The following is a 25,683-nucleotide window of genomic DNA, read 5'->3' as shown; positions in this document are numbered from 1 at the left end:
TTTCCATTTTTAGCACCGTTAATGTATTCATGTAAATCTATATTAGCACCTTGTCCCCAGGCAGAACAACAAACCATCCAAACATTTTAAACTTTGGGGGAAACAGGAAGGGGAAGATCAAAGAGGGAGGATCCGGAACTGCGGAAGGAGGCAGGCGTGGATTTAGATCACCAGATCCTTGTCAATATCCTCTGCAAAGCAAGACGAAAGAACAGAGTTAGAGCGTGAGGCCCTATGCGGGTGAAGACGGGCTTCCCGAGGAGTCGGTGGGTCCCCCCCATCCGCAGGCCAGGGGTCAGATGACCAGCCCAGGGTCACCCAGGAACGTGGCGACTGACAACCTTGGTCTCCCTGCCCCTGTTCCTGTCACTGACACACACTGCCAAATTACACTTCCTGTCTCCTGTCTACGTGCCTGCTGGTTCCCAAAATAGGGCTAGGCACAGACTGAGTGCTACGCTTGAGGAAGGGAATGATAAAGACGGCCAGATGGACAAGAAGCCACCTGAGATAGCAAGGCCCGCCCAGACAGGGAGAGCAGACAGGAGTTAACTAGGCACAGAGAGCAGAGCTGGGTAGAGAGGACGGACCCGCAGATGACAGAGAGCAGAGGGGAGGCGGGGAGAGGATGCGGGGCCCCTTTGCTCAGACACTCACGCTCCTTGATGCCGAAGCAGCCGGCCCACTCATCCAGGGCGATGTACTTGTCATTGTCCAGGTCGCAGGTCTCAAAAAAGCGGGTGGTGCAGTGCTCCATGGGGATGAGGGGTGCACGCAGTGGGGCCAGCTCTGTGTGGGACAGGTACCTGTGGGCAGGAGACGGGGAGGGCCTGAGGTGTCGGAAAGCCCCACGCTCCAGGAGAGACAGGAGAGCAAGGCTGCCCCACAGGGTGGAAGGAAGGGGTGTGCAAGTGGAGCAGGAAGCCAGCGTCCTGGTCTGCCCCCTCGCTCTGCCGCTGACCTGCTGTGGGACTGAGAGCCGGCAATGCCTTGCTCTGAGCCTCGGTTTCCCCTCCATCAAAGCGGGGAGAGTTGACCGTAACGGCTAAGGGCCCTTCCGGTTCTGAGATCCAATGGGTTCATAACAGGGGCCTCTTGGTGCATTTGTTTCCTTATTGGCTGAGGACCGGGGCACAAACACTTAAAGTGAAAATCTTCTTCTGTTGGTAGATCAAAATCTAATATGAAACAACCGTGCGTGTTTCCAGGGACACACATGTCTATAGCGACAAATGCCTAGAAAAAAGTCTAAAAAGAAACACACTAAATGGTGACGGTGCCGCGTTCTAGGGAGAAGTGGGACGGGGCTGGGATTGGCAGGACGGTCAGAAGGACTCTGACCTCCACAAGAGCTTTCACTTTCTGTACCTGGTAACGTGTGAGAGGGAGGCCTTCTGGCTTCTCTCCCGCTGTCCATTCCCTTTCCTCCAGCTGGCCTGGACTCCAGAGCACCCGTATGAATTTTTTCCTTATCCTCCAGAGCCCCCAACCAGTTGTCCGCAAAACACTCTTCCCCAAGGGGCCGCACTGTGACTCCAATTTTCTCTCTAACCCCCAGACTCCCTCACGCCACCCAACTCGTGGAAGGAATCACACAATGTTTCGACTGGAAGGAACATCCCCTCCCCTTCTGTTGCATATGGGTGGGAGAACTGAGGCCCAAAGAGGGGCAGAAACTCAGGCAAGGTCACCGTGCAGCTCTGGGACAAGAAGAGAGGGGGCATGGGCCCCCTGGCCCAGGCTGGAGCACTTTCCCAGACGCACAGTCCTGCGGCCCCATCCGGAAGCCTCTCTCCCGGTGCTTTCATTGTGATGGGATGAAGTGGCTCAGTCTGAGCTTCAGATGTCCCCCCTGACTTCCCCTTTCCCCTCCACAGTGAGCTACTCAGTTGAATCCCAGCCATGGAAAGAGCCTGGGAGAGAAGCAGCAAGGAGGTTCCCAGAGCTCAGGAGACCCCACCCCTTGGAGACTGCGGCCAGGGTGGGTGGGCTCCAGGCACAGACGAGGGGTGAGCAGCCCAGAGAGGACCATCCCTGGGCCCGGTGTCCTCCCCCAGGCATGTGAACAAGGTGGCCCTGCATTCCGGGCTCCCCCGAGAACACACAGCAAGAGGAGGCCACAAAGCTGTGGTGAGGGTCGTGACAACCACTGCCCGGCCTCACGTGCAGCCGGCCACCCACTTACACCTTCTGGGGGCCTTTTTACTGTTGTCCTTCGATTGTGAGAAGCAGGTTGTCACCCAGAGCGTGAGCTTCATGGGGGCAAGGACCACATCAGCTCTGATCACGGTTAAACCCCCTGCCCGAACAGGGCTGAGCACATAATAGTTGCTCAGTGAGTGTTGGGTCACGGACAGCTGGGTGCCTGTTCTGCCATGTGGTTGCATGGCACATCAAAACCCATCTGGATGACAGGGAAGAGCAATTCAACAAGGGCTTGCGGTGTGGATGGGATTGGTTCTGTGGAGTTTTTTTTAAGAAGTCCCAGGTTCAGTTTGCCCTCCAGGGGCTACTGGGTCTCAGGTCTTTTGCTGAAGGACTGTGAGCACACAGGCCAGCCCACCTCCGCCCCACTACCCCACGGAGTCTGAGCTCCTTTCCAGCTCACTCTCCCTCAACTAGTGGATACCTAAGGCCGGTGCGCACAGGGGTAAGGAGGGATTTTTCAATTCCAGCTGACTTCCACTTCTTCCGGCATGAACGTGTATTATGGCTTCCTTCCTGCTCGGCCCCTACACAAACTGTGGGACTCCAGACTGCACGCAGCAGTCTGCAGAGTTTTCTGGCCATACCCAGTGCACCTCCCAGCCCTGACCCACGACTCTGCGTCCTCCAGCACCGAGCCAGAGCGGCACCCCGTGACCCTGAGGACCTGAGGCCTTACCCATCAATGGGGTGCTGGTCCAGCTGGCCAAACTGCCAGTGCACGGGGAAGATGTACATGTTGTAGTTCTTCTCGAAGTCCCGGGCCAGCAGCTCCACGGGGTGGTCTCCAGCCTCCAGGCGCTTCTCGTTCTCATGGATCTTCTTCACCTGTGAGAGCAGATGCTGCGTGACAAAGGGTCCAGGGGAGACCGTCCAGGCCAGGGAGGGCCCCTCCTCTTCCGACAGTAGGCCGGAGCCGGAAGAGACCAGCCCAGGCCAAGGTTCGAAATGAGGGAAGGCAGTGGCATAGATGGGTACCAGCATCTCACCCACAAAAGCAGAGGCCTGGGGTGATCTCAAAGCTGTCTATCTGCCTAGAGCTGTCCCACCAAACGCACCTGGGGAGTGTGTGAAAATGCAGCTTCCTGGGCCCGGATTCACAGAGACACTGATTCTGTGGGCCCGAGATGGGGCTCGGGAATCTGCACGTTATCGGTACTCCAAGTGCTTGATATGTCCAGTAACGTTAAAGATCCACAGATTCAGAAGGAAAAAGCAACTGGGCCGTTTGTGCTCCTTTTGTTTAACCCTGGGCCAAACAAAGTGAGCAGGTCTCTCTATTACAGGGTTCCTCGGGCTTTAAGACGTGAACGTGTATTATCAGCCTCCAAAGGCAGCGAGAAGCCGGCGTCCCAGCGCCCAGAACAAGGGCACTCGTCAGCGCCGCGGTGTAGGCTTACACGTGGGGGCCTAGTTCTAGGGATGGGACTGGATCTCAGCCAGCCTGGGGCCAGGAGCCACCTCGCTCAGTGCCAGGCAAGGGCCCTGGGACAGGCTGGGAAGAGAGCACTTACTCGCAGCTTCTGCTTCTCGGTCAGAAGGTTGTTGTCCTCGTCCCTTTCGTACAGAGTGACCAGGACGTTCTTGAGCCAGTCCCGCATGCGCAGGGGGAATTCGGTCAGCTCGGAGTCCAGGCAGGGGGGGATGTCTAGGGTCCAAAACACGAGAGTGGTCAGCACAGACCCCGACTCTCCCCGCCTGAGGGCCAACGTGCTGGCTGGGCCACTCTTCTCACCCAGGGCCTCCTCCTACGGCTATCTCAATCGATGACCTGGGCACAGTGGCTCGGCCTTCCTGGGACGGTTTCTCACACCACAGTGAGCAAAGGAGAGTGTGTGGGGGAAGAAGGTTCCACTGAGCCACGTCTGCTCCTCCCTAGGCCTGATCTAGTCTGTTGAGGGAAATGGTTCACTCCAGTGACTCCTGCACTTTTTTGGGTGATGGGGCTCTGAAAGCAGAGGTCCAGGTCCCACGCTGGTGATACCAACCTTTGGGAGGTGTTTGAGCTGGGAGGTTGAATAACATTATCCATAGGCCCAGCTTAGCTTTGGCGGGGAGGTCAGTAATACTTACCCACCAGAACTTCTTCATGATGATTGCATCCTGATCTTTGGAATTTAGAATCCCAGAATGTCAGACCAAGTCTGCCCTCTTATTGGACTTATCAAAGGTCAGCGTGGGGCGGGGGGGGGGGGGGGGGAGAGGGGCTTGCTCAAGGCCATGTTATCAGCCATCCCTGGCATCCCTCATCCACCATCCCTGGCATATGGTTGCCCTGGGGCTTAGAGGTCTGTCCTTCCCTCATCCCGAGTCTAGGGAAAGTCCCCTCTGTGGTTAGGACAACTACCTTCTCCACCACCAGCTGGGGAGTGGAAGGGATCATCTGTGGTGGACACACTAGGATTTGGAACAAGTGAGCAACACACCCCAGAGGACAGAAAGAACCACTTCGGTAAAAGGCCTCTTGGCCCACTCCTCAGTCTCACTGCCCAAGGATTCCTATCAGCATTCCTCCCCAGCCTCCTGAGCCCCATAACTGGGAGCATGGGGCTGACCACGGGAGAACCTGGTTTTCTCCTCCACCTTTCTGAACCCTGCACACCTTCACGAAGCCGGTGAGTGGCTCTCCCCAGTGCCATCTGGTGCCAGAATGTACCAGAGACACCACATGGGTGTTGTCTTGGAGGAGGATGTGGCCTTGGGTGTCTGAAGTGATAAGGAGACTGCCAATGCTGAAAGAGGCAACTGGGCCAGTGGGATCTGCACCTGGAATCACTAACAAGAAGCTAGACAGTATCCTGGCATCCCTTCCCCCAACACCTGACTCCCAGGTTTCTAGAGGAAAGTGGTTAATCGTAGGTCTTAAGTAGGCAGACGGGAATGTGATGGATTGAAAAGGCCAAGGATAGGGCAACGCTGAGTAATGGGGCCTGAAGGAAACTGACTGGCATGCCTCATATTTTAAAGCATTCAAGTTCAAATACAGTAAAACCTTGGATTGCAAGCGACTTGTTCTGCGAGTGTTCCATAGATGAGCAAGCATTTCTGATACAGTTTAACTTGATAAGTGAGTGACGTCTTGCAATACGAGTAGTATGTGTTGCTGAACATCACGTGATCGCAACTGGGCCAATGGTTCTTCTCTGTCTCTCTGTCTCTCTGTCTCTCTCTCTCTCTCTCTCTCACTGTGGGATTGTGGGTGATCGTCTCCCATGCACAGATGCTGGGTCTCAGGCCACAATGTTTGGCAGAAATCAGTGATTTTTCAGAAGGTTGGAAGGTGCCCCCAACTGGCACTACTGTGTTTTTTGTCCCTTCAAAGCACCTATGGACAGCCCTCTGCTGTTCCATACAAGAGTGAGCTTAGGAATGCTCTGCTTCATTCTGGGTCAGGCTGCCTGCAGATCGAGACCCTTTCCTCGGCTACCTTTTTGCCAGTTACATTCGATACAGTCTATGACAAGAGTTTATTAATACTGTACTGTAGTCAACATCCATGCGAGTGTATACAATGGCCCCCATGCAGAAGATTCCACTGAGCCAATAGAGAGCAGTGATTCCATTAGCGATAGTGAAAGTCGCCCTACACAATAAACTTCCTCTTTCTTGTCTTCCTCACACCGGCCACGAAGGTTTTCAAAGGTAAGTGCAGGTGAATTTGTTTATTTTTCTTTAGATTTTATATGTTCTTTGTTATTTTGTATTATATTACAGTATTGTAATCACTTTATATGAATATTTTTGGGATGTGGAACGAATCATCTGAGGTTCCATGATCTCTTACGGGGAAATTCGCTTTGATATACAAGTGCTTTGGATTACAAGCATGTCTCCAGAATGAATTATGCTCGCAAACCAAGGTTTTACTGTCTTTTAAAAACACTTTATAGGCCCAGAGAGAACATCATTTTTGCTTTGCCATATTGAAGCACTAAAGATTTGGGTTAGCCCTATAGAAGAACATCCTCATCAGTAGAGAAAAGGAAGGGTTGTCTTGAATGCTAGTGGAAGGATCCAAAAACCCTCCCTGACCTCCACAACTGCTCAGTCCTTCCTGGGAGGTGTCCCGAATGCAGAGCCGAGAGGCAGCTACTCCTAGACAATCATCCCATTTTATAAATGGCAATCCTGGGGCGTCTGGGTGGCTCAGTAGGTTCAACATCCGACTCTTGACTTCGGCTCACGTCATGATCTCATGGTTCGGGGCCTCGGCCCTACATCAGCACAGAGCTGTTTGGGATTCTCTCTCTCTCCGTGTCTCCCCCTCCCCTGCTTGTGTGTGTGCACATGTGTCCTCTCTCTAAATAAATGAATAAACATCTAAAATGTAGTGAATGGCAATCCTGAGGCTCAGAGAGGGAAAGAGACTCGCCCAATGTCACGAAGCACGGGGGTGCAGAGCCCGCATCAGCGCCAGCTCAGTGCTCTCTCCCCGAGAGGAGGCGCTGGAAGAAGCCAAGGACAGACTCACATTTGCAAGGCCCAATGTAGTCCAGGTGGAGTTTGTGGCCCTTCTTGGTGCCCTCCAGGGTGCACTTGGTGGCAAAGAAGTGGCAGGAAGAGTCAAAGGTCTTGTTGTCATTGCTGCACACCTGCAAAGCATAGAGCACAGAGGGCCACGCCCTGATTCCCAAAGCCCTTCACTGGCCCCACCATCCTTGCCCATTTCAGAGATGGGGACACGAGGGGCCAAGCAAGGAATGTGATCAGCCCAAGGTCAGGCGGTGGGTTAGTGCTGGGGCTGCAACAAGAACCCACTCTGTGGGCTCCCGGGCCGATGACGAGACCATGGCGAGAGCCACTGTTGGCCTCTGAGCAGAGGTACAACTGAATCAGGCAGAGATATGGGAAACAAGCCTGGCAGATGTGGAAAGGAGGAATGAAAGATGGGGGGTGGTGAACAGGCAGAGAACAGAAAAAAGTTAATGCAGAAAGCCTGGGACTGTCATCCTTAGCAAGGCCCGCTTGCGATGTTGGCCCTTGGCTGGCATCTGGGAACTTGGCTGATAAACAATTCCCTGCACCTGCTATAAAACTTTCCACAGATGATAAGGGTGCCTCACTGAGCCTAGGCTGCTTATACAAACGATACGATTTGTGCTGAACATCTGCTTTCCTTCTGGAAGTCTGGAATTTGGGTACGTGCTAGTCAGAGGGTGCCTACGTGACTAGCGCTCAATGAAAACTTTGAGTGCCGAGTCTCTAATGGGTTTCCTTGAGCAGAAACATTGTTCACACGTGGCTGCATCTTTGTAGCTGGGGAAAGAGTGCATTTTGTGAGACCCCTCATGCGAGTGGAGAAAGCAAGCAAGCCTGGGCCTAGATTCCTCCAGGCTCTCCCTACATCTTGTTCCCACGTGATATACTGTGTATCTTTAATATGTCACTGTAATAAGTCTTAGCTGTGAGCACAACTGTACATTGGGTCACGTGAGTCTTCCTAGTAAATCTCTCTCTGCACGGGGGGGGGGGGGGGGGGGGGTGGCCAAGCAGAGATGCCGCGGGGTGAACGAGGACTGTGGCAGGAAGTATCTGTGTTAGGAGGCAGGGAGCCTTGTGTGGAACCTCCTGTACATACTCACTATGGCTTATAGATCATCGCAGAGGGAGAGTTGATGGGCACTGGTGACCAGTGGGATGGGAGTAAAGGGGTGAGGAGGAGGAAAGGCCTGACAACGATGCTAAAATTTGGAGCCCAGAGGATAAGTTGTACTGGGGAGAGACTACTGACGGAGAACCCGGATGGGAGGTTGTGGGAACAATGCCAGTACCAAATATGCTGAGCTAGGTCATCACTAACACATTGGTTATCATGAGTGGGCACTCAACAAATAATTACACGGTTGGATCGATGGATGGTTGGTTGAGTGAATGAGTCCTATTAGAGGCAGAATGGATGGGTTTGAAAGCTTTTTTTAAATAGCATATATTGGGTACTAAGTACAAAGCACTACCTAACAAATATCCACAACCACCCTATGAAATAAAGACAATCTCTATCCCCATGTCAGAGATGACAAAGCTGAGACTTGGAAAGGTTCGACATCTAGCTAAGATCTCACAGTTGACACGGGTGGAGATAGGGTTTGAAGACAACCTTCAGTCTGACCCCAGAACCCACATTTTTGGATGCTTTGCTAGGCTGCTCCCAAGCACTGAAGTCCCTATCTCAGTGTCCGATGTTCTTGATATGTTCCCTTCTGGATCTGGTACAGAGCTGGGAACCTGACGGTGCCGAATAAATCCTTATCGGTTGCTGGAGAGACATGGTGACGGACAGAGCCTTACCTCCACTTTCCTGCTGTGACCAGTGTGGGGACTTCTGAGACTGGAACTGCCCCACAGAGTCACCAGGCCACCAGTGTTCTGGGCAGCCACTCCATGTTTGTGAAGGCCCAATCCCCCAACCCCCCGCCCTTACCTTCTCAAACTCGCCAATGGGGGCAGGGCAGCTGGTAGGGTCCTGGCACACGCACATGGGGGTGTTGTTCTCATCCAGCTCACACACTTTGCCATGTTTGCAGTGGTGGTTCTGGCAGGGGTCTGGTAGAGTACAAGGGCGTGTAGTTAGCACCACCCGGTCCACCCGAACCCAACCAGACTGATCCTGGGGCAGAATTCCTCTCCTGGGGCCCCCACTCTGGGCTTTGGGCAGCCCCGAGTCCTCCTTTCTCTTCTGCTGAGCCCAGCAATTGGCATTTAAGGGAGAAATTGGCTCAGTCTGGGGATTAGAGATTCAGTTTGAGGTCAGGGTCGGGCACATTTTGGGGGCCTGCAGGCTTCATCTAGGACCCAGGAGCCCTGGATACCATATGACTCCCTTGAGGATCGAAGCAACCATTGTGTTCTCAGCTCTGTTCCTCAGTGATAGTGAGGCGTTTTTGGATTATAAAATAAACTTTCTAGAAGGATGGAAAATCAGCTGTTGTCATGGAGCCAGGGAGCTGTGAGGCCAAGCAAAACAGACTTGAGTGGCTGTAAAGGAAAAGGGAGAAGAGCCTTGAGGCCCGCAGTGAACAATAGAGCCCAGCTGTGTCTGGTAAACACCGGATGAGGGTGGGCCTGGAGGAGGGAAGGAACAGACCCATTAGATGCCCCTCTGCTCCGACAAAAATTCTGTGCCCTCAGGATGACAGCTCAATCTAGCCATTTCCTCCTGGTGCTTGATTTGGGGTATTTTAGTCATTCTTTATTGGATGCCTGCCCTGCCAGGCGGTGGTCCAAGTGCCCTTGTGCTTTATCTCATAATCCTCCAACAGCCGTGGGGCGAGGGTCTGCATCTTTGTCATCCCTGGGTTAGAGGTGAGGAAGCGGGCTCAACGGAGCTAAGGCTGTCGGAGGGCACTCGCAGAGGGAGTTGGCAAGTTTAAAGGCAAGCCTACGTGGGTCTGCCTCCCAAGTCCACGCTGTTAACCTCTTGGGTCGGAGATGCACGGTGTGCCGGAGCCGATGGCCCTAGGACAGTTCGGTCTTTCTGGCACGAAGTCCAAGGGTAGCATTATATGAGCTTTGTCGGGTTTCCAGGCCTTATTTCCTCACGGCTGTGTGAAACAATTTTCACATAAGCTAAGGAGTATAAAAGCTCCTGGAGGTCTGTGCCCGTGTGGGACAGGGGCTGAGACAGAGGTCATCGAGGAGCTCGGGGACCAGATGTGACCTGCGGCCTCAGTGGGAACATGAAGCCCAACTTTGGAATCAGGGCGGACAGCTGTGAGGGGAGAAGGCCATTTCTAGCTTGGGAACATCCTTTGCTGAGACCCACAGCCTGGCTATAAACAGATCATTCCCAGATTCCAGAGAATATTCCCAACCTTTGAGTCAACACTGTTCCTCCTCCACAGCCACCTCCCCCCCGGGGGGAGGACCTCACCCTGAATTTCCTTGGGAAGGAACCTCACGTAGGCTGTCCCCACGCCCCAGGCTCAAGCAATGGAGTGCAAAGCCTGGATGTGACAAGACACGAGAAAGGGACCTACTTTCAGCCACCACCTCCTGTTCGGTTTCCTCGGCACCTTCGTCAAATTCTCCCACTTCCACCTGCACGGGGTTGGCTCCCACAGGTCCCTGGGGGTGGGGGGAGAAGAGTGAGTCCAACGGTCCCTACCCGCAGAGGTAAAGACTGGAGGGGACTTGCTTGGGTGCTTCAGGTCCCACGAGAGGAGAGATGAGCCGGAAAGGTGTTCCAGGCCCAGGGCACACAGAGAGCACAGATGCCAGCGTCAGAATTAAGACAGACTCCTACAGGTCCACCGAGGTGCCTCAGAGGCTCCGAGGGGTGTTAGGGCAGGAGGGGTACCGAGCCCGCCATCCCCGCCAGCCGTGCCACAGCGGCTCCCCTTCGTGTTTAACGTATGGGGAGACTGTGGGTGATCACCTAAGAAAAATCGCCCCACAGCTTAGAAATAAAAAATTTCAAACTCACAGCTCCCACCTCCAGGGTTTCACTGAACGAGGAACATTCAGGAACGGGTCAGGATTGGGGGATACACGGCATTCACCTCGGTGCTATGCGTGCACATGGGAAGGGGCAAATGTCCCGTTCCAGGATCGAGACTCCCAGCACCCTGGTTTCTCCAGGGAATGGATGTGGACATCTGGGGACCCTACCCACCTACCTCTGCCACCTCAGCCACAGTTTCCTCTACCACCTCCGTCTCATCGGGCAGGGCTTCCTGTTGCTGTTGGGAAGAGAAAATGGGGTGCAGGGAGGTCAGGGCCAGCTTTGCCTCTGAAGCGCCTCCAGCCTGGGGAGCTGGGAGAGCAGCTCCCTGGAGATCCCGAAGGCAGTGCCTCAGGGACTGCCATGGGTAGGGTGATGAGGGCAAAAGGGAAGCCAAACACAGGGGCCCTGTGGAACGCTGGAGCACCCCCCTTTATATATTTTCTATCTGGGGTGTCTCTCCCAATAAGATTCAGCTTGGAAAAGCACTTTCATTGCTTCGAACTCCTGTGAATCTGGAAACCACTGATGCAGACCGACTCCCTTCATGTCATAGATTGGAAAACTGAGACCTACGGGGGCATGAACACCGCGAATCTTAACAGATGTCATTATCTTTTCCGCAAGTATGATGTTCTTATGAATTTGTTATTCTTGCCATGTCAACTTGGAGTAGGAAGAAGCAAGGTGGCATACAACTCTGAGGTGACTGGCTGGTTGGGGCTCCTTCTTAGCAATGGCTAACCCTGCCAGATCTTTTGCCAAAATTACCTGCCGGAGTCCAGTCACTCACACCTCCTAGTGGAGACAGGCCGAGGGAACCCTAGGTTGCAAGAAACTGTTTGTCTGCCGCACCCTTCTTCCCCTCTCTTCCGGTAACGGCTTCTGGATTAGCTTTGAATGTCCACTGCTGGCCCTCTGTGTGCAAGTCTAAGTCTTGGAGGGACGGTCTGTCAGTCAGGGTGCTCTACACGACCCCTGGCCAAGAAGCAGGCCCAGGACCCAAGCTCAACTGGATTGGTTCTCCTTGAATTTTTTTTTAGATCGTCTTGGCACGTTTTCTCAAGAAGTGAAACCTTTGGAGCAGATCCATTCAAATGGCAGCATCTCCGAGACTGTTCTCACCTCCCAGATCTTGGACCTGTCCTTCTCCAGCCCTCCCCAAGGCCTTAGAGTTCATAATCTATCCCTGTAGATATCCTTCCCCCTCCTAATGTGGTGAGACGGGAGCCTGTTGCTTGCAACCAAATAGTCCTCACTGACTTGAAAACTAACCAGCCCTCTCTCTGTGGATGCTAAAAGTTCACCTTCTCCTTACATGGAAATCTTTCTTCCCTGGACTCTCCACCCAGGGATCCTCATCTCAATTTTTCTCCTGAGCTTATTAGCGTAAGAAAAATCTTTTTTTTTTTTTTTTAATAAGGCACAAAATGAGATAGGGAAGCCCTTGCCCCTCCAAGTATCCAGGGCCGGTAAAGTCGGTGACTCTGATGGAGGGAGACCGAGCGGATATGCTGTTTGAGTACTTACAGGAGCTGCCAAGGCCCTCCCGGCCAGGCAAAGGAGGAAGAAGATCCAGGCCCTCATGATGCTGGGAACCCTGCAAGGGGACGGAGATGGAGAATTGAGTGAGTGGGAGGCTTCTTGACGGAAAGCCCCTTCGGAGCTGAATTCCTGTGATATCTGAGATAAAATTTAGGTGGTGCATGCAAAGGGATAATGGAAGGTGCCAGAGGAAATTGCTTTTATTCCATTCTCTTCCAGTTCCGACTGTATGAGGAGAAAGTCTCAGTTTGCTGCTAAGGTGTCTTCGATACCTGTCTAGCACGCCTCTCTCTTCCTTTTTCTTTAAGTTTATTTATTTATTTATTTTGAGAGAGAGAGAGAGAGAGAGAGAGAGAGAGAGAATGAGTAGGGGAGGGGCAGAGAGGAAGAGAGAGAGAATCCCAACCAGACTCCACTGCAACGTGGGGCTTGAACGCACAAACCATGAGATCATGACCTGAGCTGAAATCATGAGTCAGACGCGCTTAACTGACTGAGCCAGCCAGGCTCCCCACTCCTTTTTAACAGAGAGCAGCCCTCCGGCTCAGAGCCTCCACAGGAAACTATATCCAGCTGGAATTCAACAGAGTTGTTTTGTCTTCTTTGTGTTTTTTTTTTTATAGTTTCCTTCCATTTATGACAAAAGACAAAAGATTTTTCCGCTTACAGTAAAGATATAAAGTCTTTTTTCCCGATACATTTATTTAAGTTTTTAAAAATTTTTTCATGTTTTTATTTATTTTTGAGACTGAGAGAGAGAGGCGGAGCATGAGCAGGGGAGGGTCAGAGAGAGAGGGAGACACAGAATCTAAAGCGGGCTCCAGGCTCTGAGCTGTCAGCACAGAGCCCGACACGGGGCTTGAACTCATGGAGTGTGAGATCATGACCTGAGCTGAAGTTGGATGCTCAATGACTGAGCCACCCAGGCGCCCCCATTTATTTAAGGTTTGAAAAAGTGTCTCGTCAAAGGTGGTTGGCTAACTAGTCAAGTTTGGGCAATACTGAACCAGATCATCTTCAAGGACCCTTAATCCCCGATGTTATGGAATTCTTTTTTTCCCATCCTCCAAACCCTCCTCCTCCTCCTTTTCCTCCTCCTTTCTACCCTCCGAAAGAAGGGGGGAAGTTAATAGGCAGAGACCTCCTGCCACTTTGAGACAATGAGATCTACATTCTAAAAGAAAGAGGGGTGCCGGGATGGCTCAGTCATCATGCTCTCTCTCTCTCCCTCTCAAAAATAAATAAACATTAAGTAAATGAAACAAAGAGCAATAGTCTTGGAGTGTGACCAGTGGACAGCCACAGCTGTCTCCAGAAGGGACAGCACTTCTCTGGATCCCCCAGGGAAACTATCCAAATGCTCACTTATGTTCATGTTTTCTCTTCTTTCCCCCTCACAGCTGAAGGATGTTGGCTGAGATCTAGAACCTTCTCCTACCCTGTTCGCTGCTAAGACCTCATCCTCTGGATGCTAAACCCTTGGCTCCAAAAATCCCATGACTGCAAGGGATTTGGAGGCAGAATCTTCTCTGATGATTCATTGCCAAAATGCCATCCCTCACAAAGGAACTGTGGTGGGCACGTTTTATTTCTTGTTCTAACTAGATGGACTTCTATTCCCAGATGGCTTTAGAAAGTTCTTCCTTATATGGATCCAAACTTGCCTCCCTCCAACTTCTGGTCTACTCTGTTCCTCCTCCTGTGGCTACGCGAAAACAAGAATTCTCCTTCTGCCTCCAAGCAGTGTTTAGTCAAGGTGGGCAGCGGCCGTGTCTTCCCTCTTTTGTCCCCACAAACGTCTATATCGGGCTCATCATTCCTAGTTCTTTCCAAGACTTTTCAACTGGCCCAGCTCCTTGGAGGTACCCTGGCATCATGGAAAAAAACAAACACGCAGCTTGGAATTCAATGCCAGGGGATCCTGATCAGCCTCAAAACGACCTTGGTTATTGGTTAAAATCACTGATCCTCTCCAGACCTTGCTTCCCCTTCCATTAGTTGTGAGGGTCAGACCAGGTAAGCTTTGAGGTTGTAGGCTGGGTTCTTAAAATGCCCTTAAAATGTCACAGGCACACGCTGGTCTTGGCATGTGTCCTCACCTGTGGTATAACCCGTCTTCGCTTGGACTATGGTATTTGGACGGTAGAAACAGGCAGAGGGAGAGCAGATTCATAATGGCCCTTTATTGTATTAAAATCGACCTAAAACCTCACCTCTTATTTCACGGCGTGTGTATGAAATAAAAGTAATAGAAATTTAGAGGAATCAACCTGGGAGCTTGGCATTGCTTCACCCTGGCTCCAACCCCCAGACGAGTCCAGTCTTCCCTTTCCAGGAAATTTTTAGAATGTTCCTGCCCCACACAGTTGTATGCTTGTTTCACCACCACCACCACTACCCCCCGCCCCGCCCCAGACCTACAAGTGGAAAAATCTCCCTGTTTGCTTTCCCATTTGAAAGATACAAGCAAGACAACCCCCCCATATAAGATTTTATGAATGGAGCAAGAGAGAAACATCAGTGAAGGACTTGTCTGGGGCTGTTTGAAGTTAAAGGGTCAAAGTGAGACTGGGAACTAGAAGGAAAAAAAAAAAGGTGTTGTCTGGGCTCCAATGACAGAGAAGTCATGCCATCGGAGAACTACCCCAGCCAGGACTGGGAATGTAATGAGCTTCCGACTGAAAAGCCAGGAAGGCCAGTATCTTCGGTCTGTCCCTCATGTGAGCAGAGGAACCATGTTCCTTCCCCTCCTTGACCAGGGAAAGGTCTATTGGTCAGCTCTTTGGTCTGTCCTGCCTCTCTACCTTCCTGCATTTCTTTCCTAGTGGCACAATCACCCTTCCCGCCGCTGGTTTTGCAGCCAGAACCAAAAAATAGTTCTAAATCTTGTAGTGCGTTTAGCGTCTAAAGGGCTCACATATGCACTGTTCCCCTTGGAGCCTGTGCTGTGACACACGGGCAGACACGGCACGGGAGGGCTTACAGTCCCACTTTCCTGATGAGCCTGCGGTTGAGAGGAAGAAATCGTGCAACATTCAGGCCTTTTCCAAGTCAAACTCCCCGGGGCAAACTACCTTCTTGTGGAGTTGGGTTGGGCCAATTTAGGGATTATGTCTGGTGGGGGAGTGGGGGAGAAATGCAGAAAGTGACAGTGTTAAGAAAATGACCCAAAATCTTAGAGAAAGCGTGAATTTCCAAAATTTGGGCTCCTGCCCAGTGCCCAGGGCTACATCACCAGTCCCAGAACCCCATGCCTCCAGATGATGGGCTGAGAGGGAAGGGGGATGTCTGGACTATTCTTCCTGCATGGCCACACTTTCTACACGTGCATAAGATCCCCGAGGCTCTTGGAAACAGGTCTGGCAAAGGGGCCAGCCGTCCATCCCGCAGAGCTGATGGGGTGCAACAGTAACCCCAGTGAGGTCAGAACACAGAGTCAAACCCCAGCATTCAGAACACATCCTCTGCCAACCAAACCTAGATCTGGTCCACCCAGTGAAAATATAAACAGCCCCGTAGAAATGACTGGTATCGAATGAAGACTCTCTCCTTTGTATCTCTTTAGCCCGTGGTGATGCAGATGTCTATCCTTTTCAAAGTGTTTTCACATCCAGCATCCCGCTGGGGGCTCAAGGCATGTCTTCCTGCCCCGTAGTACAGGTGAGAAGGTGAGGCCCAGAGAGGGGAAGACATCTTCCCAGAGCCCCAGGGAGTGAGCAGCAGGGCTGGGTGAGGACCCAGGCGGCCCCGCTCCACCCCTGGCGGGCTCTTCGTCTCACAGTTTCCCTTGGCAGCTGCTACCTCCCAGGTGCTCACCTGAATGGAGCCCAGTTGGGCTGTGAACTGGCCTGAGTGGCAGGGAAGGAAAGTAGCCTGGGCCAGGGGAGGAACAGGAGGCGTGTTTCCCTTGGCTTGGTGGTCACCAAATGCAGACACTGCTCACTCCCACCCCACCGCCGCCTCCTCCCCCTGTTCCGTACATCAAGTCCCTTCCTTTTTGCCTTTATTTGCTCTGGAGATGGCTGAAAACCCGTCCGTGGCTGCCAGCAGGACCTGAAGCTGAGGTCACTCCTCTCTTTAGAAAGACTCAGGGGATGGAAAAGTGGAAAAGTACAGCCAGCCCCCCAGTTCATCTCCCTCAAAATATAAAGGGCCTCCTTTGGGCTCTCCTTGGACACTGAAAAGTCCCTTGAATGTCAGCACAGGGGGGACATCTCAGAATCATGGAGCCTTAGACTGTGGGCCTTGGAATCATAGGCTCTTAAGAACGTGAAGCACAGAATTTGAGCTGTAATCATCAAATCTGACTTGAAGAGAAAGAGGTTTATGGAGCAGGGCAGTCTAAGAGAACCTTCTGGAGATGATGCAAATATTCTCTACCTGCAGTGTCCAACGTGGTAGCTATGGTTGGCGAACCCTTGAAATACCGCTAGTGTGGGCGAACTGAATTTTTAATTATATTTCATTGTAATTAATTTAAATTTAAGTAGCCACATGTGGCTTATGGCTACCATATCGGAGTGATTACACACTTTTATAGAAGCGGCAGAACAGAAAGGTAAGCTCTTGGGCTCTGGAGACAGAGCGTACAGATTCAAATCTGCCACTTAGCAACCGTGTGACCATCGGAAAGTAACTTTCCCTCTCTGGGCCTCAATTCTTTTCTCCATCGGTAAAACGGAAATAACACACCTACCTTGAGAGGCTCACGGGTGATTTATATGAGAGAATAGAAGTAAGCAGTGTTGTTTGCAAGAACACCCAAGGATCCCAGAATATCTGTCCCCCCCTCAAGAATCCAGGGCAAGAACCCCAGCTCTTTGCCTGTGGCCTAGGGAGAAAGGGTGTCAGGGTGGAACAAAGGAGGCATTGCTCCTCTTGGTCAAGGGGACACTATCCCAGCCTCCAGAGAACACAGTGACAAAGCCTGGGCCCCAGGCCGGCCCCTTCGTTGGCCTGCTGACGCAAACCAAGCATCTCTCTCCCACTGTTTGGCTTCCAAGGGTTCCAAAAACACACGTTCCTGGTAAACAAGCCTAAAGAGAGAAAAACAAGTCTGGAGGCTAATAAAGGAACCCCCTCTGCGAGCCAGGCCCGCCAGAGAGCTGGGACTTGGAAGGAGGGCCGGGCCAGGCCGGAGACCTGGCACTCACACCAGGGAGAGAGCACCGCCACTCAGAGGTGGTCTCGTGACACAGAAGTCGGGAGTCCTGGAACTGCGATCTTGGCAGCATTGTTCCCAGCTCACTGTGCAAACTTAGGGAAGGCTCCTTCGCTCCCTGGACCACACCTGGCCCTGCTCATGTCCACAATGAGGAGGTTGTTTTAGATCAGTGGTGCTCAAAATTACATAAGCCCTTTCTTTCAATGAGGTCTTCTGCAAAGTCCAATATTTGAAGCAGCTAAAGGCCTTTGGCATTTGTTGAAACATGAAGGCGTTTTTCTGTTCAGTGAATCAGCGTGAAATTAAAAAAAAACAAAAGGAGGCAAAAGTGATGCTGAGAAGGGGACTGAAGGTCCTATACACTCGGACACCCCTGAGACATGTTGGAGCATCTCTGGGTTCTCCTATAAACACAGTTTGCAAACCCTGGGGCAGCGTGGTCCCCACGGTTTCTATGGCTCTGGCTTTCTAAGTCAGCTCAGGCAGAAACCTTTCAGAGTATCACCCCACCCAGCCTGTCCCTGGACTCTGCTTCCAATTTTAATATTTCTTGCTGGAAGAGAAGAATCTGAGGGAAATTCAAGCTCAAGCCCAGAAGTGAAGAGGTTCTGGGGCAGCTCTGAAGCAGCCCCAGAGTCTGGGACTGGGATCAGCCGGAGATTCCATAAAGGCATCTAAGATGCCACGTTTCACTGTTTCATCGTGGTTAGGAGAGGCCCCGGGTGGAGCTTCAGGCTTTCCTCCTTGGCTCCCTCTAGGGGCCACTGCTGCAAATGGGGTGACCACAAATGGAGGGGATGAGAGCTCAGACTGTCACATCCCTAGGATAGTAAATACATGGTGAATATGTCTCCACATGCTCCTCCAGTGCATGTGGCAGACATTACTAATCAAGCACAGGATCTTTTTCCCCTAAAGTGCAGAGTGGCGTCTAAATCTTGAACAGGGTTCTTCTAGCAGCGACTGCCTATGGATTGGCATTGGCAAGCCATGCGAAACCTCTCTGCCATGCTTCTGATTTGAGAGACAAAAGGAATTGAGGCTCAGAGAGGAAAAGTAGCTCACTTAAGGGTCCCACAGCAGGCGGGTGTCAAAGCTTAACTTCCAGATGTTCAGAAACCTCCAGATGTTTACCTGATTTCGTTTCTTATTTCATCTGATCAGTCTGGGATCCTCATGCCATGACTAATATAAGATGACCCAGAGGGATCCCCAGATAAGATAGGCTAATAACCAGTTTCTGAAAGAACCCAGTTCTGGAGACAGTTGGTATCTCCATCCATATTTTTTCTATAGACACCGAGCTCTATGTCTTGAGAATGGGGGCAGAACTAATTTCCTACCTAAGCCATCTCTTCCTCCTGGATAACAAGAGGCTGTTTTTCTAAAGGATTCTGCCAAGTCACTGCTTGCTGCCTCTGGCTCTGCTCAGCCCAGCCATCCCCGAGTTCAGGGTTGGGGATAGGATCCAGGCCGTCTGCTGTAGAGAAGAGGTGGCTTCGTTAATCCCCAGGGTTGGCCGAAAGCTCAGCTCCAGCCCTCTCTTACCTCCTTTAAAGACAGGATAGGGAAGGAGCCAGCAAGAAGCAAATGAATAGCCACCTATTAGCCACATTGTGCCGTCTTGATGGCATAATTCCCTAATGAGGCCTGGGATAGGCCATTGCTGGCCAGCAAAGGAGAGAGAGAAAGTACTGCTCCTCACTTATCATCCACAGGGCTTGTTGCCTGTACAAACATGAAACCAAAGTGATCAGATGAAAACAAAAAAAGAAAGAAGGAAGAAAGAAAGAAAGAGAGAGTGAAAGAAAGAAAGAAAGAGAGAGAGAGAGAGGAAGAAAGAAAGAAAAAGAAAAAGAAAAAAGCGAACATTTGGATATTTCTGAACATCTGAAAGTTAGGCTCAGACATCAGTTGGCTGTGTGACCTTGAATGAGTTATCTTCCCTCTCTGATCCTCAGTGTCTCTATCTGTGAAGTACAGCCAGCGATTTGGTACTGTATGTGTGTGACATGTCTACCTCCTTGTCATCGTCTGTAGTTATGTGTGGCTACGCACAACAGTGTGTGGCTGCAAATGGTAGTTGTGTGTGTGTGTGTGTAACGGACAGTGTGTCTGTGTGTAAGTTATGTATGGCCCTGAAGACCATGTGAAGCTGTGTATGTGTGTCTTTGTGTGTCCACCTGGCTCAGCATCTGTTTGTTTTGGCCTGTGGAGGGAAGGGTCAGAGTTTGTATGTGCATCAAGGTGCATACCTGGGACTTGTCTGTGCTGTGTTGTGAGCCAGCATACGGTTCAGGGAGAGGTATGTGAGAGTATGGCCTTCTGTCTTTGCTCACGTGTGGAGGCACTTATTTTTAGCTCTACCAGTGGGGTCCTGTTGGTAAAAGCCGTGCTTAGAATCTGCATCCTCATGGGTTCGTGTCTGCCCCTGTTTATCTCTGCACACCTATGTAAATAATCTCAAAAGCCACATATTCTCCTATTTACCTCACATCCTGGGCGCTTGCCTTTCCACCATCATCCTTTCCTATTTATAGCTTATTTTCATCAAGGAAAGCTGGGTCTTGTAAATAGCAAACCCCAGCCATGCTATTGGTTGACAAGTCTCCTCGGAGGGATAAAGGTTTTAGCAGGACTATTATGCAACCCAAGATCCCGTATCCCCTCCTCTCTTGTTTCCTTTTCAAGTAGGCAAATGGAGGTGTTAAAAGTGTAGGCCAGTTATTCCTTCTCATGAAGGCAACCTCTGGGATTTAGGTTTGCAGGCCCTTTCAGAGCTGGAAGGGCCCTGGGAGACCACCTAGCTGCCCCATTTAACAGATTAGGAAACTAAGACCCAGAGAGGGGAAGGGTCTTACCTAATGTCACTCACTGTGAGTTAAGACTCACCTCTACCATAGCCTTGGCCAATGCTCTTTTCACACTGGGGGGTACAACACTCTTGGGAAATATGAAGGTGCCCAAATCAAAATGGATTTAAACAATATTTTGCTTAAATTGTGCCTGTCAGCACTTTTAGTAAAGAGAAGTCATATACAAACCCAAGATGATGGAGCTCCCGGGCCAAAAAAAGCTGGAAATGATTTCATTAAGTCTCTGGATGCCATAAATTTATCAGTTCTAAAAACCCATTGCATTAGGTGGGAGGACCACAGTTCACCAATTGCTTCCTGTGTGTCAGCCCATTTCTTCCACAGGATAGCCCTTGGAGGTGACGGTTGTTATTGTTCTTTAACCAAGGAAGAAACTGGGGCTCAGAAGGGAGAACCCGATTAGTTCAAGGTCAAACGGCACCCCGGGGACAGCAGCGGAACAAAAACTCTTCAAACACCCAAGTCAGGGAGGCTTATCACAGCCCCACAGCTGCCCTGGGATCCTGGGAGATCAGCAGGGCAGGACCTAGAGTTTGCTGTCCTGGTGTCTGGGGATTGAGTGAAGGAGGGGACATTCAGACGAGCCTGATGAGCCTGACCCTGACGTTCTGAGTCTTTCAGTGTCCCCTCCCAGCCAGCAGGCAGAGACCCTGAAAAAAAGGTTACCGTGGCAACTCACATTCCTCCCAGAATGAGTCACGGCAAAGAAGAGCCTTTCTGTGGGTGGGACTTGGAGAAAGTTTCAAAAGTTGATTCCTTCTCCAGGCACCCCTTCCCCCCTCCTCTCTCCCTCGCTGCCTTCAGGCTTTGTCGATGTGGCAGCTGAGCACTCTGAGTTAACCCTCTCTTCCCCCAACCACTCTCTTTCAAAATTGTTTATCCTCCTGCAAATATACATCTGCTTCCAGTCCCACCCACACTCCATCTCCCACGTCGTCATGCCCTCTGGCTATCTGGGGGTAGTGCATCCATTTGAATATATGTTAAGACTAAAGGCTGTGAACACCCCTTGTTCTCGTTCTCTTTCTCTGTCTCATACACACACACACACACACACACTACTGTACATATAATTTTAAGTGGCTTGCAGATGCTTGAAGCCCATTCAAAGGCCAGTCCATGGATTCCAGTTTAAGAGAACTTCCCTAGAAAGTTTCAGATGACGTCAGGCACCCAGAAGACCAAGTCCAGTCTTCTTACTTTACAGATAGGGAAACGAAGTCCAGAGGACTCACTTACCTAAGATAACACATAGAATGTGTGCTTTAAGTCTGCCAACCTACTTCTTAATTGCTTCTCAGCACTTCTACCATCAGCACATTTCTCTAGAAATGTAACCCTAGAGAATTGCTGGTGGAAACATTTTCTCCATGTGTTCTGCATAGAATGCTGTCCTTTCTGGAGGAAAATGTGTGCCTCTCTGTTCTCTTTTGGGCAGGCTGGGCTTCCTTGAAGACGTGCTTCATCTTAGTGCCCCCTTTATCCTTGATGTGTCTCAGACCCCAGGAAGTCCCCTCATCACCCAGCCAATGGAGCCAGTGAAGGTAAAGACGGTAGAGATGGGAAGGAGGGCGTCCAAAGAGGACTTAACATCCTAAAAGGCTAGACACCAGTCCCATGTAGAGTTTGGGCTTTTCAAATAAGGTGGTGTGAGAGAGATGCCCTGGGACTCTCTCTCTCTCTTGCCTTCCCCCTTCTCCCCTTCTTGGCACATCCTCCGCCACACCCAGCCTCCCAAAGGACCCAGGTGTCTTGGTTGGATGATATCAGATGCCTGGGGTCTTCAGATCTACCTACACTAAGGGCCACTGCCAGTGAGTTCCTGTGTTTATACCCCGGGGCAGCCCCAGATGGGAACAATGCCTAACCCAGGAGTGACTGTCTGACGGTGCTGTTTCAGAGTGTGTGGGTTGGGGGGGGAGGGGTCACTGGGGGAGAATTCCAGGGAAACAGGAACCTTCCCAGGGTGCTGATTAAAGGTGGAGACCCCCCCCCCCCAATTTGCCCTCCAGAGATCAATTTATCTCTCATGCAAAGTCCCTTTTGGAGAACAGAACCCCCGACCAAGAACCCAGTCTAGGAAGTATCTTCTGGAAGAGGGAGTAGGGCAGACTCTGGCTGCCCTCTGTCCCTGTGCAGCTGTGACCAGATCAGATTCCCAGGAAAGGAGGCTGCCACATTTGTGGAGGGAGCAAAGAGGATAGGCAGGCAGCCTCTGAAACCAGAGAGCCAAACACACACACAGAGAAAACACTCCCCCAAAGACACAATGAGATTATTTTCTGCAAACCTAAAAGGGAGACAAAGTTATACCACCTGAAAAGCAACAGGCAGCCAGTCCACGGCTCCTGCCCTTTGCGGCAGCGGCGATGGAGCCCAAAGGAGATGCGCGCCCCGTCCCTGACCCAGAGACCTCCCAGCCCAGCTTCTCTTTCTGTACACAAAGTGCAGGAGTGAACTAGGGTGTAGGGGCTGGGCACTGGAGAAGGGGAAGGCCGGGTGGGGGTCGTGCGTACCTCAGTGGCAGGCAGGCGGGCAGCAGGCAGAGTGCTCTGGGCTGTGTGAAGGTCTGCCGGAATGTGGAGGGTTTAGAGCCGGGCAACAGGAAACCACTAGGAGCTCTGGGCTGGGTCTGTCTCCCCTCCACCCCTCAGTCCCTCCTCCTCCTCCTCTGTCTCCTCCTTCCCCCCTCCCCTGCCTCCCCATAGCCAAAGCCGGCTATGTCTTCCAGATTTTTCTTTCTCTCCTTGCTGTCCTGACCAGACTCCCCAACTCTGCCTGCCTCATGGGTTCTGGGACTGCTGCCTACACAGACTCATGGAGTGCCAGGGCTGGAAGGGTCCACAGGAATCACCAGGAACAACCTCCTCATTGTTCAGAGGGGAACTGAGGCCTGGAAGGGGCCAGGGATTACCCAAAGGCCCCCAGGGGCAGAGCCAGGCCCAGATGTCCTGACTTTGTGACCAGGGATCTTTACAAGAGCCCTCCCCAACATTAGGCAATACTGAGGAGGGCAAAGAAATTCAAGGGGGTTGTATCTGTGACAAAGGCAAAGCCGGGACTCGCCTCTGTACAGACAAGAGAAGCCGCCTCTGGTGGCATCATCATTGATGATTTGGGATGTAATCTAAAAATAACAACTCTGACTCAAGTTGCACCACTAATAACACATAAGAGATGAGCTTTCTAGCCAGGGAATCTGTCATCAGTATAGAGTAGATAAGGTGATTGATGATAGTGATAATAATCATAGAAGTAACAATAGCCAAGGTTTACTGACACTTAATAATCTTCACCAGCAACCCCTTAACTTAGATTTTGTTATGATCCCCATTTTACTAATAAAGAAACAGAGGCTCAGGGGAACTAAGTCACTTGCCCAAGATCACCTGGCTTAAAGTGGTATGGGCAGGCTGAGTCCACATTTCAACTTGGCTCACTCTTATGCTACATGAACTTCTTGGTACAACGGGTCTTGGTTGAACATTTATGAGAATATTGATGAATATATCAATCATATATATATGATGAATATATATATCATCATATATATGATGAGTATATTTATGAGTGTGTTTCTAGGACTTTGAGAGATCCAGGAATTAATACCTGGTCTTTGTCCTCAAGGAGCTTTGGCTGTTGCTGAGAGGGCATGCCTTAGGCATACACTTACTCACACGAGTGGTACAGACTCTGAGGTTTATCCCAGAGTTCAGAGTGGAGGGATTCTTCCGTTGGGGCAGGTGGAGAAGGCTTCCTGGAACAGGTGGCTCTTGAAGCATGGATTTGGTTTGAATAACATGGAAAGAGAAGACTGAGAACACTCTCATAAGCTTCTACACGATATGGCCTCTGCCTCTCTCGCCATCCTGTCCTCTATGCTCACTCTACTCCGGGACACCAGTCTTTCGGTTCCTCGATGACCCTCATGTTGTTCCCACCTCTGGTTCTTTGCACTTGCACTTACCTCTGCCAGGGACAGCTGTCGATCTGAATTTCCTGTGCCTGGAGTTTCCTCATCCGTCAGGTCTCTGTTGTTACCATGTCATCTCCTAAAAGAGCCCCTTGGCCCCCCGTGACCACCCAACTGGAATTAGTCTCCTTGCTTCTCTCACAGGCATAGTTCACCAGTTTACACTCTTTTTTCCCTCCCAGCGCTTGCCATGATCAGAAACTATTTGTCTCCCCCACCAGACAAACGATCCATGAGAGCAGGGGCTTCACATGTCATGTTCGCTGTGATGCTCTAAGTGTTGAGAACAGTGGCCAAGGCAAAGCTGGCACTCACGCAATGAGGAGGTTGTCTTTTAATAGGGTTCCAGACTGGAATAGTGCCCAACACTGGTCTTCCAGAGACCCTCAACCCTATAAAAATTGATTGTAAAAGTTTGAGTGGCTGTGCATTCTTCTGCAGAGAAGGCCCAAGGCTTTCTTCAGGCTCCCAAAGGCACTAGTCAGGAATCCAGGAAAGGAACTCTACTCTAGATGATCCCCAAGGCCTCTGCCTGATCCAAAAGCCAAGAGCTGATGCCTGCGTTGGCTGTTCAATACTGCCTGCTGGCAGACTCCTCAGATAAGTGTTTTGCCATCTGGACAGATGCATATTTTTATAGGATTGGTTGCTATAGCTCCCAGGCATTGTGGGGACTAAAATTAACTAAAATGTTGTGTTTCTTCTTTATAAACTAAGATAATGATTCTGATGAGAATGAACCAATGGAACCATTCCCATGTGGTCTTTGCTTCAGGAATTGGAGAGTGGGTTGGAGTTAGGCTAAGGCTCTGGGTGAGAGGTTCTATCTAGGGGCCACTTGCCAGCCCCTGTGGGGATACCTTGAGCCAGGCTCCCTCTCAGGAAGACTCAGTAGATTTTTATATCTAGGGTAGGAGCACCCCTGGGGAAGCAGGAGCCTCTGAAGCAAGGATGACTTTGACCTAGGAAGGGAAACTGCTAGGACTAAGGCCGGTCTTTCTGCCATCACCAAGGGCTTCAGAGGCAGGGAAAGAAGGGCACCTTGGGCCAGGTGTGATAGACCTGGTTGTGAGTCCCCACTCTGCCACTGAATCAGTAAGTGACTTTGGGCCCATCTCCGCCCCCATATGAGCTACACAGTTTTCCTTTGTAAATAGATTGGACAGCATAATAGTAGTAATAAGAGCCAGAATTTACTAAACACCTGCTATGCGTCAAGCACTGAGCTAAGTCTTTGGCATATATTTTCAGATCTAACCTCTATGAAATAGGAACTATTAGTATCCCCATTTTATAGGTGGGAGAAATGAAGTTCAGATCAGTAATACACCGAGGCTCATCCACCAGACACATGGCAATTCAGAGATTCCAACCCAAGTTTAAAGAACACCAGAGCCCAAGTGCTCAACCACTACAATCTACCACCTCCTAAATTTCTCTCCAGCTCTGACAGCAGACTCTAGACCCCACAGCCATTTGG

The 25,683-nt window shown here is 51.0% G+C and overlaps 1 protein-coding gene across 1 annotated transcript; it reads right to left on the bottom strand.

Moving 5' to 3' along the window:
• On the bottom strand, nt 1-22,877 carry SPARC (secreted protein acidic and cysteine rich). The gene is made up of 10 exons (XM_047862886.1): nt 22,747-22,877; nt 12,176-12,245; nt 10,821-10,883; nt 10,182-10,269; nt 8,627-8,748; nt 6,677-6,797; nt 3,720-3,853; nt 2,885-3,033; nt 658-806; nt 1-191 (listed from the first exon to the last, which is right to left on the bottom strand). The coding sequence occupies exons 2-10, from the start codon at nt 12,230-12,232 to the stop codon at nt 163-165; spliced, it is 912 nt and encodes a 303-aa protein (XP_047718842.1). The 5' UTR covers nt 12,233-12,245; nt 22,747-22,877; the 3' UTR covers nt 1-162.
• Nucleotides 22,878-25,683: the final 2,806 nt, after the last annotated feature.

The sequence above is a fragment of the Prionailurus viverrinus genome, chromosome A1, assembly GCF_022837055.1.
Source record: "Prionailurus viverrinus isolate Anna chromosome A1, UM_Priviv_1.0, whole genome shotgun sequence".
NCBI classification, from domain to species: Eukaryota; Metazoa; Chordata; class Mammalia; order Carnivora; family Felidae; genus Prionailurus; species Prionailurus viverrinus.
This window is presented reverse-complemented; position numbering and strand designations above follow the sequence as displayed.

Bases quoted from the DNA above. Each gene is read 5' to 3' on its own strand.
- SPARC (XM_047862886.1), bottom strand. From the start codon at position 12,232: ATGAGGGCCTGGATCTTCTTCCTCCTTTGCCTGGCCGGGAGGGCCTTG. The intron at 3,854-6,676 runs GTGAGTCTGTCC...TTTGGACCCTAG, and splicing joins CTACATTGGGCCTTGCAAAT to ACATCCCCCCCTGCCTGGAC. The intron at 192-657 runs GTGAGTGTCTGA...CTTGCTTTGCAG, and splicing joins CTGCTTCGGCATCAAGGAGC to AGGATATTGACAAGGATCTG.